Raw genomic sequence first — 20,495 nt, forward strand, 5'->3', positions numbered from 1 at the left:
TTGCTCGAGATTCACTTTCAGGTTCCAACATTAATAGTTCTATGTGGTTTGTATGCGATTATATGATGAGTTGAAATATACACCAGGGCATGGCCCACTATATCATGTTGGGTTGAAATATATCCTAGGGAGGGCCCCACTACAGTATGATAAGGTTGAAACAAACCCTAGGGCGAGGCCTATATGTGTTGTTCGGGTTGAAATACACCTAGGGCGAGGCCCATATGTACAAATCAGATTGGATTTATATCCTAGGGTTAAAACCCAGTTGTATGTTTGGTATGTGGTACTTTAGGGAACTCACTAAGCTTTATGTTTATAGTTTATGTTTATGGTTTCAGGTACTTTCAGTTTGAAAGGGAAGGGACCGGCATGATGGCACAACATCCTCCTCTCATGATTTCTGCATTTGATATATTTGTACTCTCAAGTTTGAATATTATGACATGGGTTGATTTTTGAACAATTAATGAATGATTTGATAAACTTTCAAAGGAAAAAATTTATTACTGTTTTCGGGGTGTTACACATTCAACTATGAATATTAGACAATTATTTATAAAACATCATTCATGGTTAAATATTTAATTCATATAATCTGATGTATAACTAATTTTAAAAAGTATTCAACTATGTGTATAAGAAATGTTTATTCGTCAACATCACTCATAGTTGAATATTTCGTTCGCAAATATGTAGTTTATTATTTATGTGGAGTCAATATAGAATATATACATCGAATTGTCTAGGTTTAGTGTTTCTGGTGGATGAATTTGGGGATGTTCCTTTGTTAAACTATGAATATTAAGATTTTCCAAACAAATTCAACTTTGAATAAGATATAAGTATTGATGAAACATCATTCATAGTTGAACATTAATATCATATAACCTAATGTATAATTATTTGCATGCATTCAACTATCTTTATAATTTTTTTTTTTTGATAATCAACATTATTCATAATTGAATATTTCACTAGCATATATGTAGTTTCTTAGTTATCTAGAGCCAATATGGAACTATTTACATCAAATTGTCTAGGTTCAATGTTCTTCATAGATGAACTTGTTCACAGCAAGAAATTTTTTCAAACTAAAGAAAAAACTATATACAACCTAATTAATGTAAAACTCAAAATAAAAAAGTTAAATATAAACAACATATATTAAAAGTGTAATTTGAATATATAACAAAATTGTAGAATACCTATAGATGTAGTGATTAAACTTTTTTCATTTTCTGGATCTACGAGGTTTGGTTGCGTGTATATCGAACTCGTCTTCATAACCTTCATCATTATCATAACACACATATAATTTCTTTTCTATTCTTTTGTTTTGTAGAATTCGATTCTTTCACGGCTAACCTATGAATGTTCCGCAAACCTAACATTCGAGGCTTCATCTTCTTCGTAAGAAACTTTGAGGCTACGTTTTTTCATTGTTGGAGATTTTGATATTGTAGCTTTGGGAGAAGTTTTGAAGTGTGATGCAGTGTTCCCAGAACCAATCGAGATATTTAGGAAGAAACTATGACTAATCATTTTTTTTATTATTCTATAGATTTTATATAGATAGTTGTAGAATTGTTTCTTGATTTTGGAAAGGACCGTGGCTCAAAATATTAGGTATTTGATTGCAAAAAAAATTGGGTATTTAAGAGTTAAAAAATAGTTTTATAATTTGATCAATATTACAAAATTGTCACCGTTACTTTTAAAACATCTTTTTCATGGATCTAAAATCAACTCAAAATTTTGTAAATATAGTCAATATTTTTTTGTGTAATGCATTTTCTTAAATTATTTGTACTTAAAAAAATTAATAAATAGTAGTTATCCTTTACGTGTAACTTAACCAAAATTAACAAATAGTAGTTAGAGAGGTTTTAACAAGAAGGTTAACCTAAAAATACTTATTAAATAAAATCTTATAATTTTCAGTTTATTTAAAAAATAGAGGGGAACTCAGATCTTTTTTTTTTCATCTTTATCTAGACAAAAACTTAGATCAAGTCGCCCCACCGCCAATACTCAAAATTTTTGACCAGCGACGAATCATGGGCCAGTTCAGAAATTTCCGTCTCCGCCGCGGAATCGCCACTGGCTTCAATTCTTTAACTCTTCACATTAAACATCATGATCCGCAATGTTATCTCTATCAATGATCTGATGGCTGCCGGTGTCAGAATCGTCGGAGTTGGTAACATCGGAGAAACGCCGGCGGAAGTAGAAAGAGAAGAAAGTCATGAAGAATAGATTATTTTTGTCCTCATGGGCTGACTGAGGAGCGGGTTTAGTTCATCATTTTTCTTTGATGCAAAGAATTATCGGTCCATCGAATTTTTACATCGACAAAGAAGTTTCACTTCGCAATGTTTTGTTAAACAGTTTTTAATCTTTTTATCTTTTCGTTGAAACCCCTCGTTTGCAACTTGCAAATTTTGGGCCCACAAATTTGTGGTAGGCGTTAATTTAGTCCACATATTCACTGTAAACAATAATTCAAATCGATCTCTGTTCATCCAATTCATCAACATCTCTTGATAATTGAAATCATTCTCTCCTCATCCATTTCATCCCCATCTATACTATATTCTCTGCTCTTATCATATTAAACGATGGCTGAAATCGTTCTTTCTGCCTTCTTGACAGTGGTGTTTGAAAAGCTGGCGTCTGAAACCTTGAAGAAGATTGTTCGCTCCAAAGGAATTGAATCTGAGCTCAAGAAATTGAAGAAGACATTAGACCAAATCCAAGATCTGCTTAACGATGCTTCCCAGAAGGAAGTAACTAATGAAGCTGTTAAAAGATGGCTGAATGATCTCCAACATTTGGCTTATGACATAGACGACCTACTTGATGATCTTGCAACAGAAGCTATTCATCGTGAGTTGACCGAGGAGGGTGGAGCCTCCTCCAGTATGGTAAGAAAACTAATCCCAAGTTGTTGCACAAGTTTCTCACAAAGTAATAGGATGCATGCCAAGTTAGATGATATTGCCATCAAGTTACAAGAACTAGTAGAGGCAAAAAATAATATTGGTTTAAGTGTGGTAACATATGAAAAGCCAAAAATTGAAAGGTATGAGGCCTCTTTGGTAGATGAAAGTGGTATTGTTGGACGTAAAGATGATAAGAAGAAATTGCTCGAGAGGCTGTTGGGGGATAAAGATGAATCAGGGAGTCAAAACTTCAGCATCGTGCCCATAGTTGGTATGGGTGGAGTTGGCAAAACAACTCTAGCTAGACTTTTGTATGATGAAAAAAAAGTGAAGGATCACTTCGAACTCAGGGTTTGGGTTTGTGTTTCTGATGAGTTCAGTGTTCCCAATATAAGCAGAGTTATCTATCAATCTGTGACTGGTGAAAACAAAGAATTTGCAGATTTAAATCTGCTTCAAGAAGCCCTTAAAGAGAAACTTCAGAACAAACTATTTCTAATAGTTTTAGATGATGTATGGTCTGAAAGCTATGGTGATTGGGAGAAATTAGTGAGCCCATTTCATGCTGGGACTTCTGGAAGTAGAATAATCATGACTACTCGGAAGGAGCAATTACTCAAACAGCTGGGTTTTTCTCATGAAGACCCTCTGCATAGTATAGACTCCCTGCAACGTCTATCACAAGAAGATGCTTTGGCTTTGTTTTCTCAACACGCATTTGGTGTACCTAACTTTGATTCACATCCAACACTAAGGCCATATGGGGAACAGTTTGTGAAAAAATGTGGGGGATTGCCTTTGGCTTTAAGAATACTTGGAAGGTTATTAAGGACAAAAACAGATGAGGAAGAATGGAAATCTCTGTTGGATAGTGAGATATGGAGTTTAGGAAATGAAGATAAGATTGTTCCTGTTCTTAGACTAAGCTACGATGATCTTTCTGCCACTTTGAAGTTGTTGTTTGCATACTGCTCTTTGTTCCCCAAGGACTATGTGTTTGACAAAGAGGAGTTGGTTCTGCTGTGGATGGCGGAAGGGTTTTTGCACCACTCTAATGTAAGAAAGTCAATGCAACAGTGGGGTCACAAATGTTTTGAAGAGTTGCTGTCAAGGTCATTTTTTCAACAGGCGCCTAATGACAAATCGTTGTTTGTGATGCATGACCTTCTGAATGACTTGGCCGCACTTGTTGCTGGAGATTTTTTTTTAAGGTTAGACATTGAGATGAACCAGGAATTTAGGAAGGAAGTTTTGGAAAAACACCGACATATGTCACTTGTTTGTGAGGATTTCATGGTGTACAAAAGGTTTGAACCATACAGAGGAGCTAAAAATTTGAGAACATTTTTAGCATTGTCTGTTGGGGTGCTAAAAGATTGGGAAAATTTTTACTTATCAAATAAGGTCCTGAGTGACTTACTTCAGGAGTTACCATTGTTAAGGGTCCTCAGTTTGAGTGATCTTAGCATAACCGAGGTACCAGAAGTTGTTGGCAGTATGAAGCACCTGCGGTATCTTAATCTATCTCGAACTAGAATTACCTATTTACCAGAAAATGTCTGCAATCTTTGTAATTTACAGACGCTAATTGTTTCTGGTTGTAATAGTTTGGAAAAATTGCCGGAGAGCTTCTCAAAGCTTAAAAATTTGCAGCATTTTGACATGAGGGATACTCCTTATTTGAAGAAGATGCCCTTACGGATTGGTGAGTTGAAAAGCCTACAGACTCTCTCCAATATCATTATTGGAGGTGAATCCGGCTTTGCAATAAAAGAACTTAAGAAATTGCAAAATCTCCATGGGAAAGTTTGTATTGCAGGGCTGAGCAATGTGCAGAATGCAATGGATGCACATGAGGCAAACTTATCACAAAAGAGGTTTACTGAGTTAGAGTTAAGTTGGGGTTTTGAGTTTAATGTTCTTGGAACGGAATTACTTGAAAAAGAGGTCCTCAATGAGCTGATGCCTCATAATGGTACTCTAGAAAAACTCAGAATTGAGTCATATAGAGGTATAGTGTTCCCAAATTGGGTTGGGGATCCCTCCTTTCGTCGGTTGACTAGAATGTCAATAGATGGCTGTGAAGAATGTACCTCTCTACCAAGACTTGGGCAACTACCATCACTGAAGGAGCTGTTTATTGGTAAGATGAGTAAGGTGAAGGTTGTAGGTTTGGAGTTTCTTGGGACTGAACATGCATTTCCTTCACTTGAAATCCTACGTTTTTATAGTATGTCAGGGTGGGAGGAATGGTCAACAAATAGTGGCGCGTTTCCCTGCATTCAAGAGCTTCGAATTGTAGATTGTCCTAATCTAGTTCAGGTCTCCCTTGCAGCACTACCTTCACTAAGGTTTTCGAAACTAATAAAATGTGGTCATGGTTTATTGAAAAGCCTGGTTGATGTAGCTTCATCAATCACCAAGTTGGAAATAGATGATATTTCAGGGCTTACTGATGAACTGTGGAGAGGTGTTACAAAGTATCTTGGGGCAGTAGAAGAAATAAGCATCACAGGGTGTGATGACATAAGATACTTGTGGGAATCACAAGCAGAGGCAAGTAAGGTTCTTACGAATTTAAAGAAGTTGGATTTAAGTAAATGTAAAAATCTGGTGAGTTTAGGGGAGAAAGAGGAGGATAATAGTGGGAGCAGCCTAACATCTTTTAGGAGGTTGGAAGTAGAGCATTGTAACAGCTTGGAGCATTGCAATTGTCCAGATAACATGGAGGCTTTGTATCTTCGAGGTTGTGATTCAGTTACATCCGTCTCCTTCCCAACAGGAGGCAGGCAGAAGCTCAAGGAACTTCGCATCACTGGTTGCAAGAAACTATTGGAAAAGGAGCTGGGAGGAAGAGAGAAGACAGGGATGCTTGTAAACTCCAAAATGCGGATGCTTCGATCAGTACATATATATATATGGCCAAATCTGAAATCGATCACTGCGTTGGGTTACTTCATTAACCTCGTCAGTTTGACAATAATAAAGTGTCCAAGTATGGAGTCATTTCCTGACCATGAGTTGCCAAATCTCACCTCGTTAATACATATCTGGATAGAAAGGTGTACAAGTATGGATGCATCCTTTCCTCGTGGGCTTTGGCCTCCCAAATTGTGTTACCTGAGAATAGGAAGGTTGAAGAAGCCCATCTCAGAGTGGGGCCCACAGAATTTTCCAACATCACTTGTTGACCTAAGATTACATGCCGGACCATATGATGACGTGAAAATGTTTGATCAAATGTTACATCTTTTACCTTCATCTCTTAACATTTTAGGCATAGATGGATTTGAGAAACTGGAATCGGTTTCTACGGGACTCCAACACCTCACCTCCCTCCAACATCTCTTCATTGAAAACTGCCCGGAGACGAAAGATCTACCAGAAAACTTGTTGCCTTTGCTTCTGGTATTGTGCATCCATGGATGCCCGAATCTGAAAGAAAAGATTAGCAAAGGAGGCTCCTATTGGCCACACATCTCCCTTATCCCCTGCTGCGACACATTCTAGTAAGGAGATCTTACAAGTTTAATGTGAAGGTACAACCCTCTGTTTGCCTTGAACTTCTTTTGTATAAATTGATGGCTTATTAATTGAGTTTGAATGTATTTTTCTCACATTTCCAACACTTACAGCCATGAATTTTGAAATGAAAGCATCAAGAGGAAGTAAAAGATCAAACTGATGATGGTTTACAAAGGAAGACATTTATATGGTGCTGCTTCTAGTTTACAAGGTTTGTTTCTGTCTGACTGATAAACCCTTATGCAATCTGAAACAATCTTTTATGGACAGTGGTTTCCAAAATTACTTAATTTTTTCTTGTTCTAAATTTGCTTGAAATGGAATCTTGATTTATAGGTGAACGACTTTACTTTCCAACAATCATTCATGGAAGTTAAGTGCAGAACTCCTGCTGATGATCTAAGCTGTGAAGCTTCAATGATTTTTGTATGTAGCATCTTTTCAATCATTCAAACTAGGCCCATTCTCTTAATTTCTAAAGGCAAACTCAATAGAAATTATTATATGATATATTTTCTGATATTTACTTTTTTTCTAGACTTGATTCAAACCAAAGAGAAAGAAAAGTGTAGGTTTTCATGAAGTGACATCCTGTGATGCATGGTTGTTTGTTTTGTATAGGAAGACTTTGTTTGAAGTTAGATTAAAAACATAACGAAAACAGAGAACTCCATCTGCTGTTCCAAGAAGTTGTAAACAGAGTTCTGGTCACTTTGACTTTCATCGAGTGTTGTCACTTTGACATTCATTAGTTGTTGTGATTTTTCTATATTTATTTGTTTTTTCCACTCTAGATTTTTGTGTATATTCTTGGACAAATATCATAGAACCCATTTGTTGTTTGATTTTTTTGTTTAGCCATTGTAAGATTTTTTTTATTTTTTATTTTAATGACATAAGAGTTATTTTTTCTAAAAAAACAACTATGAGTTTTTTCCAGCTATAAATTACAAGAAGCAATAGATAGTGGTGTTTTATTTATTTATTATTTTATTATTATTTTTTAAATCAAAGTTTTATCAGTTAAATCATAAGCAAAATTATTTGAGTGGCTAAACCGAATTAATTCCATATGATACTGATTTTCACAGAATTTAAAGTTTGTATAATGTTTTTTTCTTAAATGAAAAGAAACTCTCAGTTGTTAAATCAGAATAAATATCTTCAATTAGGAAAAAAAATAGAAGTAAAACAAATTACAATGTTTTTTTAAATAAATTTGGCCTATTTTCTTTTAACTAACTATATTCCATGATTATGTAGTGGTTTTTATGTTGTTTGGGTACTTCCTAGTAAAATAACAATCATATTCAAGGTGTATCAAGTACATCATCATAAAAAAAAATGTCTTAATATAAGAAATTTCTTTTGTTTATAGATTGCAAAATAGTAAGCAATGACGTTCGATTTAAATTCACTACTAGAAAACAAATATAGTGCCAACCAAATTTTAGCTACATAAAATTTTGTCGAAAACAGCGACGTAATACAGACGGATTTTCATGGAATAAAAAAGCCTAATTATTAGAATTTTAATATGGTTTTAGTTTAACAACATAATCCATTTCGTTGCTAATATTTTACAATACCACCCAAAGGAACTCAACAAGTTTGCAATCCGCCCTTAATTATGATTCCTTCTTTAATATAACAACGTATTATAATATTATTAATTTTACAGTCCTCCATTGATAGTTCTGAAACGGATTACCATTGGAACTTATATAAAATTATTCTATACTTCAAATTATTCACTTTGACTAATATTAGTGGCAATTTGGCTATTTCCATATCTTCAGGGTCAATTTTATAAATATTTGTATAGTGAAGGGCAGTGTCTGTTATTTATCGTAATACCTCTGTACGCTATTTCCTTGAGATCGAAAACAACGTAAGTTATGGCTTGAAGCGTTTGGCTTTGGCTGATTCGATTGCATCTTCTTCGATTAATCGATTTCATATAGACACATCTACATCTCACATTCACTTGTCGCTAACTTGCTAGTTGCGATTCCACATCTACCTACGACAGAGATTAGTGTTAGCGACTAGCCTACTATTTTCTTTGAATGGCATTTTCATGCACGGATTCTGTTCAGGTATGTTACTATTATCTATTTTGGGAGCTTCTAGGTCTTTATGTATGGTAAAAACCAGACATTGTTGTGCTAATTTCTGTTTTACTTCATTTGAATTATTTAGGTAACATTCGGTTTCATTTGTTTTGCTTTCCATGTATTATTGCTGAGATGATTAAAGAAGTTACAATTAAGCTTGTGAGTATTGTAATGGTCGTTATAATTTTTGTTAATTAATTTGTTGGAAGTTAATATCAGAATGTTGTCATTTCTAGGGTTATTGAAACAAACGAGCTAATTGTTTTGTTAGAAATTGGGATGTTTAAGCTTGTAAGGAGAAATGACGTGTCATGCAAGCATTCGTTAATCACTAGATGTTGATTTGCGTTTCTTTAGTATTTTTTTTTAGGAAAAATGAAAAATTTTCCCCTAATTTTAAAGGTTTGTTTGGAATGATTCTCTAAACAATACATCCCGGGTTGTATGAGTCCAAGTTATGCAGAGTTCCACAAGGAGCTTCAATGGAATCAGTTTCATTGATAATCCATCACCTCACCTCCCTCCAGCATCTCTCCATTTACCTAATAATATTATTTCAATACAATTATGTGTTTCCTCAAAAATTCTGTCTCGGTATCTAATTGTTAACACTGATAAATGAAATACAGATCCTTTTAATGTTACTTTTTTTGTTGTTGAATTTATTCGAATCACGAATACAGATAACGTATAGCCTAATAGCCAATTAATATGTTTATCGGGTGACCCATTTGATCCAGGACTAATACTCTAATTGAATTGAAATGCTTGTGAATGGATATTTTATTGACCCTTTATCCTAGGATTGATCCTAGAATTTTCATTATTTGTTGAAGATTTACTGTTTAGATTTTGAAATCATGAATATTAAGTTAACAAAGTACAAACAACCAATATACATATGTTCAAATAACCAATCACTTTACACAATATCTTTAAAATAATGTGATTAGCTAGCTATGTAGTTATGGCTTGTTGGGTTTATATTCAAAATTAGTTTCATAAAACTCAAAAATTTAGCAAACGAAAGACTTTTAAAATGAATATTTTAAAACTAATTTATAACCCACAAACAATCTTCTTGCAAAGTTTGGAAAGAAAACAATCGAAGAAGAAGAAGAACATAACAATCTTTGTAGTCTTAGTCTTTGAATCCTCAATGGGAAGTTAGGAAGTTGATGGAGAATGTGAGTAGAACTATTTCCTTTGTGGACACCAACAATAATCCAACTTGAAGATGATGCTAGTCTTTAAACTCTTAAGCTCTTAAGCTTTAAGTGCCCAAAATATGACTTAAAGAGAGCAAAAATAGAAGCAAAAAATAACCTCTAACACTTTGAAAGAGAAGAATGAGAGAGAGATGGAGGAGCTACGGTTTTTTTCATGTCTTAAGCAATCCAAAATGAAAGCACCATGTTATAGTATTAAAGCAAAGGCAATACTCTTAAAGTCTTAACACTTTTAAGACCTACATGTCCCTCTTTAAGTCATGCTTTCTTTTATTTAAAATAATCAAAATGCCATATTTCTTTTATTAATTCTTATAAGACAAAACTGCAAAAATGGTCCATGTGGTATGCATTTTTTCTAAGGTTTTGTCCAACCTCGGTTTTTTTGGTTTCATGGTCCTTTTGAGGTAGTTTGTTTGTGGAATTAGTCCATGTTAAACTTGAAAAAGACTAATCTACCCTTTTAATTTGTTTTTCGATTTTCTTAAACCATTTTTTCCTTTTATTTAAATTTTTAAAACTAAAAACAAAAAAAAGAGCGTCTCTCTCTCTCTCTCTCTCTCTCTCTCTCTCTCTCCTTGTAGGTTTCAATAAAAAATTCATATATAAAGTTGGGTAAAGACGATAAACCTTAAAGGCACACTCCTATGTTTCTCATGTACTTTCTAAACACTGAAAGAAATTAAACACATATCAAATTCGAGTAGGCATTGAAGAAATTAAACACTATCGTCCCCTTCATCTCCTTTGGCCATAGATCTGCCCTCACCCCTCTTGAAAACACAATTCATGCTAGAGATTTCAGCAAAGGAAAAACAATAATCAATATGAACCTGTGTTACCCCGCCTTCTCTCTATCTTGTTGAAATTGCACGTCTGTGTTTCCATTTTCAGAGCTACCCATCAAGAACAATGACCTCCCATTATATTATCTTTACATTTCAGTCCAAATACCAAATCGTCTTTAAAATCTTTCCCTAAACCAACCAAATATCATGGTGTAATACTAAACTATGCCAAGAATCAAAATCAATCATCTGAATTTGGGTGTTCTAATCCCAAATTGAAATCATCACCACACCAGAAAAAAGAAACCCACACCCAAATTCTCCCACCCTTATCATCATCATCATCATCATCATATTCTTCTTCTTGTTTCTCACCTACACTCACCATTTTTGAGTTTCGGTTGTCTGAGTTTTCATTTTCTCCATCAGTGTCGCCATCATCGTTACTGTTTTGAATCGCTACCCTAACCTTTGGTTTGACACGGACCTGCGTAAGGGCTTATGTCCATGTTGTTCATCAACGAGAATACACACGATTAGAGCTCCATCTTCACTCAAGAACATATTAGAGTTTTTATTACCATCAAGTTGTCGCAACTCTAAACCCATTTTCTCAACATCAGCATACGGGAAATTAGGGTTTTTAAGAAGAAGGGGATGAGGAGCAACATAAATCGAAGTAAATCTCCATACACAATCGAAGTTTTGAGATCTAAGCTCAATACACACTGAGAAACTGAAAAAACACACTTGAAGGAGACGAAAATGTTGCAAACCCATACGAAAAACGGTGAACTTGTGTGTGTTTTCTCTCTAATTTGCATGTGTAGTTTAAGAGTGTGGTGGTAGACGGTGGGAATGATGATGTGAAGGGGGTGTTGGTTGTCGATGAACTGTAACAAATATGAGATTGCATGTAGTGTGTCAATGGTGAAAAGATGACGGACCTGTGGGAAGAAGATGATGGAGTAGCTGGGTTTTTTTGGTCAGAGAGAGGGAGGGAGGGAGGGAGGGAGGGAAGGATAGAGAGATAGAAATAAATAAAAAAATAAATATATAAGGGTATTATAGTAATTTTAGTTTTTAGAGGGACGAAAAGCACATAGAAACATGGGCAAAAGGACCACGAAGCCAAAAAAATCGAGGTTTGGACTAAACCTCGGAAAAAATGCATACCACAGGGACTATTTTTGCAATTTTTTCTTCTTATAAAGATATAAAAGAAAAACAAAATTTATAAATTTTGTAAACTTTTTTTATAAAATATAAACTTTGACTTTTGGCTATAAGACAAAAGTCTTACTAGCCTAAAATAATACACATGACTTAATAAATCATACCATATGATATATATATATATATATATATATATATATATATATATATATATATATATATATTATGTTACTTGCTAATGAAAATTAATATTTCCATGAAATAAATAATTTCCAATTAATATAACAGTTTACTGAATATTTATTAAAATCAATTTCTAATAAATAATCAATGGTATCAAGTTGTTAGTGTGTTCCTTTATGATCATATGTTAATTAATAATATCACTTCACTTTAATATGACTCTTGGGCATAGTAGATCTTTCATGGCTATACCATTTGAAAATGATATCTAAGATGTTTTTTTATTTTTATTTTGGATGACCCATTCAACCAAGGAGTAATACTACCTAAACACATTACAACCTATTGAAAGTCAAATGGGTCAAGTGTATATATATATTTTTTTAAATATGTTGACTTTAATTTATTCTGCAGTCTCTATGTTTGAGAGTCGGACTGAAAACAAAACAAAAATAGAGGAGACCAATCCATTAGCTGTTGCAATAAATTGAAGTCGCAAAACCTTGTACTCGTTTCGGTGTAACTTTATAATTCTTCTCGATTTCTATAGTTTGTTAGCCTGCACACAAAACACAAAACAGGGTTACATATGCACATCTAAATTTAAGGAACTCATTTAAAAAGTACTCGAAGCTGTTGGGTCTCTGATTATTGATTTCATACTATAAGACTATGATACTGATTTGCTAATTTCTTAAAAAAAATCTAATCTTGATGTATTTATGTGAAATAATATTAGTCCAATGATCATGGGTGGTATCTGAGTACATGGAGAATGAGGAAATGCTGTTTTCCTTGTTGCTCTTGTGATAATTCCCAATGTATGTGGGTGGCTTTGGTTTTTGTAAAGTTTCAATACTTTTTATATAGCATATGTTCTGTCATACAAAACTAGGCACAAATGCACAATCACTTCATATCCTTGGAATTGCAAACTTGTTTTGCTTTTAGAAAAACCTTATGTGTGAAATCTGGAATTTATTCCTTTTGGGAGAGAGGCTTTCCATGTACTAATGCTGAGATGACTGAAGAATTTGAAATTAAGCTTATGTGTATTGTAATTGTCGCTACAATTTTTGTTAATGAGTTTGTTGAAAGCTGATATCAGAATGTTGTCATTTCTAGGGTTCTTGAAACAAATGAGCTAATTGTTTTGATAGAAATAGGGATGTTTATGTTTTTTTAAGGAAAAATGAATTTGTTTCCCCTAATTTAATTGTAATGATTCTCAAGAATAGCTTCAAGGCATTGGATGTTGATTAGCATTACTGTATCATCTTGTTTTAAACTGTACCTTTGTTATGTGTTTTTTCTATTTGACTATTTGACTTGGTTACCTGCATCTTGAAGCTCCATATCTGTGATGGACATAAACAACATCCAATATCATATAACAAGAGAAAAGGTAAATCATCTTCTGATTATACTAAAATCAATGTATCATAAGTCTTTTTTGAAAACTCACAATCTTTATGGTTTTATACTTTTTGTAGGCATTAAATCATGTTGCAGGAATAGACTGGAATTGTGACTTCATAAAGGACTTGATTGTTCTTTTGTGATCAGCTAATGTTGCATTCTGATTTCATGAAGATCAGTTTTCTTTTTATGTGTAGCATCTATTCAGTCATTCAAACTGGGCTCAGTCACTTGATAACCTTGATGTTGCAAACTTATTTTGCTTTTACAAAACTTTTTAAAGGTATACATTGATCTCATTGTCAAACTGATTATGTAATTTCTAAAGGCAAGCTCAATAGAAATAGAAATTGTTATATGATTTATTTTCTGATGTTTGCATGTTTTCTAGACTAGATTCAAAGTTTCAAACCAAAGAGAAAAAGAAGTTGCTGTTTTTAGCATAATTGTTTGTGTTGTTTAGAAAGACTATGTTAGATTAGATAGAAACAAAATAAAAGCAGAGAACTCTATTGCTGTTCCAAGAATCTGAAAACAGGGTACATGTAACTTTGACTTTCGTTGGTAGATGAATAACATTAGTAACTCATTATGCTTTCTTCGAGCAAACTAACTTCCATAATTCCAAATAGTATTTGAATGATACCTAATGAAACTATCATTGTAAGTCTATTGTAGACACCAGGTTGTTTTTTAATTTGAGTAAAATCTCCTTTGGGGACTTCCGCCTCTAAAATGACAATCCTATTCATGGTGTTTAACATTCTAGTAAAAAACTGTCTTGTCCTCAAGACTAACATCTGCAAATTGAACTTTTATGGTTGCAAATCTTCTCATGTTGCTTCTTCCTTCTCCCCATTTGACAATTACACCAACCATTTATCTACAATCTCATGATGGCGTTACACTGTTAGATCTAACAGCCAAGATTTCTACGGGAATGATTATTTCTGATTCCTCTAACTCAAGTTCAGGGGGTAGAATTGTGTTAGTGGATTTTTGAACAAACTTTTTTCAATAAAGATGCATGAAAAACACGGCGTATTTTTCATGTAGGAGGTAGATCTAATACAGGACCCACAGTAGCCGTGATCTGTGATAGGCTGAACTCGTGTAGTTCTGTTCCCCTTGAACGGAAAATATCTTGCCAAAAACGGCTTAAAAATATAAGGGTTTTGGGCTTTGGAGCAGTGGGCCCTAACAATTCATCATTCGCATCAAAGTAAGAGTGTTGAAAAGCCCCTCTCAAAGTGGGGCCCATAGAACTTTCCCAACCTCACTTGATAGTTGATAACCTAACATTATATGGTGGACTATGTGACGATGTGAAAAAATCACATGTTCTTTCTTCATCTCCCACTTTACACAAGATGTTTAAAATGATGTGATCAATTTACTAATAGCTAGCTACCTACGACTTTACCCATTTGAAAACGATGATTAATATGAACTTTAATTCGATGGCCCATTTCACTTAAATATGGCGATATTAATTTATTCTGCAGTCTCTATGAAAGGGAGTTAGAGTGAAAACAGAATAAAAACAGAGGAGACCGTTTGCTGTTGCAAAAAGTTGAACTCACAAAACCTTATACTCTTTTCCGTATAACTTTTGACTTTCGTTACTAGCTGGATAACTTTGGTAAATTCATCAGAATTTCTAAAATTCATTAGCCTGCACACAAAACAGTGTCTGATATATGTGTTTTAATTTAAGCAACTCATTTAAATAATACTCAAAGCTCTTGGGCCTCAGATTATTGATCACTTACTACAAGATGATGAGTGCCTATTTGATTGATTTGTTAAAATCTAATCTTGCTGGATGGGTGTGAAGTACTACTAGTCCAATGATCATGGGTGATAGTAAATGGAGAGTGTTGGAATGTTGATTTACTAGTTGCTCTTGTGTCCCGGGTGGCTTTGGTTTTCTTAAAGCTTCAATGCTTTTTATGTACCATCTTTTCTAGTCATACATAACTAGGCTCTATCCCTTCATAACCGGTTTTGATTTTGCAAAACGTTTAAAGGTAGACATTTATATCATTGTCACATTGATTATTCTTTAAAGTCTAATTCTACAAAGATTTATTTTCTAATGTTCATTTTTTTCTAGATTTGATTGACAACAAAACTAAAACAAAGAAAAAGTAAACATCATATGCCTGATGTTCCAAGAAGTTGATGTCACAACACCTTGTACTCTTGTGTGTTGTATCGTTGAGGGATTAAGTATGTAATTTATGAAATTAATATTAGTAACATTCATCATCAAGAGTGATTAAAATAGCTTGTGAGAACCCGAAATTTATTCCGTCATTTTTAACCCCTCCTTCCGTTAATAAGCCTCACTTTATTAAGCTGTCTGTTAACCTTTTGGAATAGGTTAATTAAATTGGGAATTTTGTAATGACTTAGTAAGGGTTGAAACAAATTAGGAACACCCTCATTAATCCCTTGAAAAATTTTAGTTTCAACCAAGTCAAAATACGACCATTTAATCGGGTGCGACCAAAGGCCCCGTTTAACGTCAGTATCGGGTAGATTTCCACTGAGCCCCAACTCAAACCCCTATATAAGGGTGAGTGGAGTCCATTTGAGACTTTCCACTCTCTCTATACAACTTGTTTTCGATCCAAAAACTCCCATTTCGAGCCCCAAACTAGTAAGTAATCTATCCTAACTTGTTGTATAGCTTAGTTAACATGCAAATTCGTGTTTAAGACATCAAATAAGGGCCAAATCATGTGTTTATGGCCCAAGAACACTCTTGGACTGTAAACACCCATAAGTGGGGTTTTGAAGCCCCAAAACCCTTCCAAATCACTCCTAGGGCTTAGATATGACTTGTGGACTTACACCTTCGACCTTAGAACACCAAAACCTTGCATTTTGGAGAGTAAACATGAGTTTACGGCCCAAGAACACTCTTGGACCGTAAAACCCTCTTCATAGGTCGTGAACACCCTTTAAGGTGTTAGAATTGCCCTTAAACACCTCCTATGGCCTGGGGAAATGTCTATTATCAAACACAATTGAAGTAGGGGCTTTAAACATTAAAGAAACATTGGATATAGGAGTTTACGGCCGTAAACCCCCCTAGGATTGGTCCATGGGCCGTAAACTCCCAAAAAGTGCCCAAATGATGCCCTAACTTATTCATTTGACTTGGAAAAATGCATAGAACTTTATTCTCTATCCTTTAGGACCTTAATACACAAAAGGAAGGGGCTAGTAGGAGTTTACGGTCGTAAACTCCATGTTTACTGTCGTAAACTCTCAAAGATGGTCTATTTGATGACTAAACCACTTCCTATGCCCTAGAATTGAACCTAGCCTAATTCCACAAGTCTTATAAGAACTTATAGCATCCTAGAGCACACCACCCATGAGTTTACGGTCGTCAACTCATGGGGATATGGTCTTAGGGCCGTAAACTCTATAAAGAGTTTACTCTTGAAGAGTAAACTCCCTATTTAGGCCATACACTCCCTTATTTGCAACCCAATAGCCCCCTAGCACTTGACCAAAGTGCTTTCCGCATGTTAGGATGCGTATACGTATTTAATTAGTATCATAATTACTAATTGTATGTAAACATATGTCATCATATGTTAATAGTTCACTAAGTGTGTTCAAGTCTTCACTTGACACTGAGCACCCAACCGGCACCTCTACCCGATCCACTTACAACAGGTGAGTTCATACCCCTGAATTAACCTTTTAAATGTTTTTAAATGCTTTTATGGGGGGGGGGGGAATACAAGTTAAAACATGCCAGTTATCATATCAATCATATGTGATTAATAACCTGCATGCACAAGGATTGATCACACTTTCAGTTGTTTTACCAAGTATAATACCATAGATGGTTTTCCAAAACGTTTTTACTTGTTTAAATTTTTTCTCAAATTATCTCTCGTGCTGTATGTTTTACTTCTAAACAAGTTACAGCAGTGTTTTAAACAAAGGTTTTCTTTACTTATATTGTGTTATCAAAATATATTCAAAACGTGTTTATTGAACGGTTTTCAAAGCTTGTTTTACATAACTATATCAAGTCGTCAATTCTTATTTTTAAAGGTTTTCCAACAGGTTTTACCAAAGTTTTCTTCTATACTTCTATACTTCTGTTTCGTTAAATGCATGCCTATACTTGTATAGTTATATAAATAATGTTTAAAAGACTTAGGAATGCTAGTTCACCTATTTCTTTTTCCTCGTTGGGATGTGGTCTGGTGGGTATTGGATATCCGTCCGAAGGTCGTTTAAAAATTAATTATACATCATATATACACATATAGACATAAAGGTTTACATCGGCCAGTTCATTTCCCTTGGGTAGCAAAGGCATCCTTCCATTCATCATTCATAGATCAGAGACACTAGTAACTATTATAGGAATAGTTAGGAGGTTCTATTCACTCTTTCTAGTACGAGAATTCCACAGGAGTCAGTTCATACGCGATTCTATATCATTTCTCCAGCGCCTCTAATAGAATTCAGATTACGAGATGCATTTTCAAGACACGGATCTCCCCGTCGTCGAGTTGGTAACCAGAGTCTCATGTAGGGAGAGCGGGCATTGTGTGTATAGATCTATACGGGACTGACACTCCCGCACCCTGACTGCTAGCTACAGTCCACGGCCTACCAAGCCAAGGGGTGACAAATGTCATATTTATTCCGACGCTTGCAGGACGTCAAGTACTCTAGTGTCAATCAGTATGGTTACGAGTATCTCCATGTTTACCTTATAATTCATGGCCTTAAGGTAACGAGAATTTAACACTGTATTCTTGAAACCACCCACTTAAGATTTCCCTTTGTTTTAGACCTTGCTAGCTGTATCTTTCATTTGATACTGTCTGGGGTATGTGTTTCTTTGTTTTAGACCTTGCTAGCTGTATCTTTCATTTGATACTGTCTGGGGTCTGTGTTTCTTTGTTTTAGACCTTGCTAGCCGTATCATACATTTGATACCGTCTGGGGTCTGTGTTTCCTTTTGTTAGAATGAGCTAGGCGTATCATTCATTCGATACTCTCCTGGAGTCTATGATTTCTTTTGCCTTAGTCAGCAATATTTTTCTGCTGAGGCATATGTTATTTTCCATAATGTTTTTACTAGTGATATTCTCCTACTTTCTTTAAAGTCCAATACCGTATTTTGGTAATGATAGTATTTCAGGGAAAGCTTCTCTTTAAAACATAACACTGTCAAGTCTTGGTAGAAGACTGCTTTTAATTAGAAAATATAGGATTTTCTGGAAAAGGCACTAATACACCGTAGATTCTAAACTACTACTTTTTATAAAGTTATTTTGAATAAAATGCTTACTTACACAAATGACATTAAATACTTATGAACTCACCAGCATTCATAAAAATGTTGATACTCGCTTTCAAAATAACTTGTATTCTCAGGTCAGCAATAGATAGGTACATCCCAGGAGCTTTTGTGGAGACAGCCTCGTACCCAGCCGCATCTATATTATTACTTATATTACTTCGATGTTGCTATGAAATGTAACTTATGTAAAACTATTACTATTAATGCAATGGTTGTTGTACTTTGACTACTATACTACATATGTTGTGATACTTGACATGACGTCATCCACCCCAGAACGTTTTCACCGTTCCGATTTTGAGGTGTGATAGATTGGTATCAGAGCATTGTTTATAGTGAGCTAAGTATATCAATTCATAAAAGATATACAGCCTATAAATACATAGGGATAAAACACTCTGACAAAGAATTATACTTTAAAATATAACCATATTTTACCAAAGTATAAGAACATTCAGAATCTAAACACTCGAACACAAGTATCACAAGAAGAACAAGAATAAAAGTCTTCGGATGTTGAGCATTACCGTCAAACCTGGGTAGTTATGTAATCGTAAGTTGGGTTAAATGTAACCTGATCAACTACATTTATTCGAGATACGATGAACATGTGCCTGGGAGTGATAGTGGTGTTGCAACAGGTCTGAAACTTACCAACTAGGAATGATAGAGCCAAACATGAAGTTTAAAATACTATAGGAGTATTTTGGAATACTAAAAGACTCACATTAATCCCAGAATCATATTTAGAAGTTAAGAAACAAACAAGAAATTAAAATACCATAGGGGTATTTTAGGATCCATAGATAACCATGTGTTAAGAACTAAAAGATCCTTATTGATATACCTACAATTACAGAGGGTATACTCCCAAGGTTATATATAATAAGGATCCCATAGACTAAGAATGTGTGGTTTCGCTCTACTTCCTTTTCCTCGTTGGGATGTGGATATAGAGTAGTATACCCTATGTAATCGTAGCAGGACTCGATATGGATCACTCAGTGAAATGTTAATAATCTCTTAGGATTCTATAGACATTTCCATTCTCGCACGAACCCTGTAAAAAACCCTATCCACTTCAGTACTCGGCAGAAGAGTTGATTCAGACCCCGAAGAGGTTCATTGAGAAGATTTCCAGTTCGGAAATAAATGAACTAGGTCGAGACTATTGAAGTCACCAAGTGCCTATACCTTTTTAGGGACATGGTGGGAAATTCGCCTAAACTTCCGAGATTTCCAGTCATCCATCATGAAGTGATGACACCCAAAGTTGGAATCGGAAGTAAGACGGAGTAGAAATTCAATATGTCTATAGGAGAAGAGAACCCTAGGTAACTACCCGAAGGAAACCAACGCCGGTCCCAGTCAAAGATACGAGGTAGACAAAGGGAGCCAGTACATGGAACCCGAGAAGTGTCTTTTCCTCGTGTTCATCACACTAGTACACCCATAAAATAATACAATTTAGTGAGTTAGTGATTACACTACTCACACTATGTGTTAGGTAAATCGCCTTTTCCCGTTGCAAGTAATACGATTAGATCGGATCTCAAAACCTTGATTGAGAATGTTTAGCCATAAGCCTTCATGAGCCTGTTTCTTCTGTGATTTTGTTCTGAACTTCCCTCAAATCTTTCCAAGCTGGAGAGTGAACCTTTCCCAGTATAAAGGTAATTTAGTAGGAACGACTCCCATCTCATGGCTTTCCGATACCCATACTCCTACCTTGATACCCAGACTACATCATAGGGATGTAGGTC

General features: G+C 34.8%; 1 protein-coding gene and 1 long non-coding RNA gene across 3 annotated transcripts; both read left to right on the forward strand.

Moving 5' to 3' along the window:
* Positions 1-2,027: 2,027 nt before the first annotated feature.
* On the forward strand, positions 2,028-7,315 carry LOC145093845 (putative disease resistance RPP13-like protein 1). Of its 2 annotated transcripts, none has more exons than XM_079032100.1 (4): positions 2,028-6,484; positions 6,581-6,681; positions 6,807-6,896; positions 7,009-7,315. In XM_079032100.1, exon 1 carries the CDS (start codon positions 2,622-2,624, stop codon positions 6,453-6,455), a length of 3,834 nt encoding a protein of 1,277 aa, XP_078888226.1. In that variant the 5' UTR covers positions 2,028-2,621; the 3' UTR covers positions 6,456-6,484; positions 6,581-6,681; positions 6,807-6,896; positions 7,009-7,315. The 2 variants fall into 2 exon arrangements, with proteins under 2 accessions (XP_078888226.1, XP_078888227.1); XM_079032101.1 differs by having other exon boundaries at positions 7,092-7,315.
* Positions 7,316-7,878: 563 nt separating this feature from the next.
* Positions 7,879-13,740, forward strand: LOC145094863 (uncharacterized). The gene is made up of 3 exons (XR_013703612.1): positions 7,879-8,569; positions 13,314-13,368; positions 13,457-13,740. It is a non-coding gene; the product is annotated as an uncharacterized LOC145094863 (long non-coding RNA).
* Positions 13,741-20,495: the final 6,755 nt, after the last annotated feature.

Source organism: Lactuca serriola, chromosome 3, assembly GCF_051521515.1.
Source record: "Lactuca serriola cultivar US96UC23 chromosome 3, Lser_US96UC23_V15, whole genome shotgun sequence".
Lineage (NCBI taxonomy): Eukaryota > Viridiplantae > Streptophyta > Magnoliopsida > Asterales > Asteraceae > Lactuca > Lactuca serriola.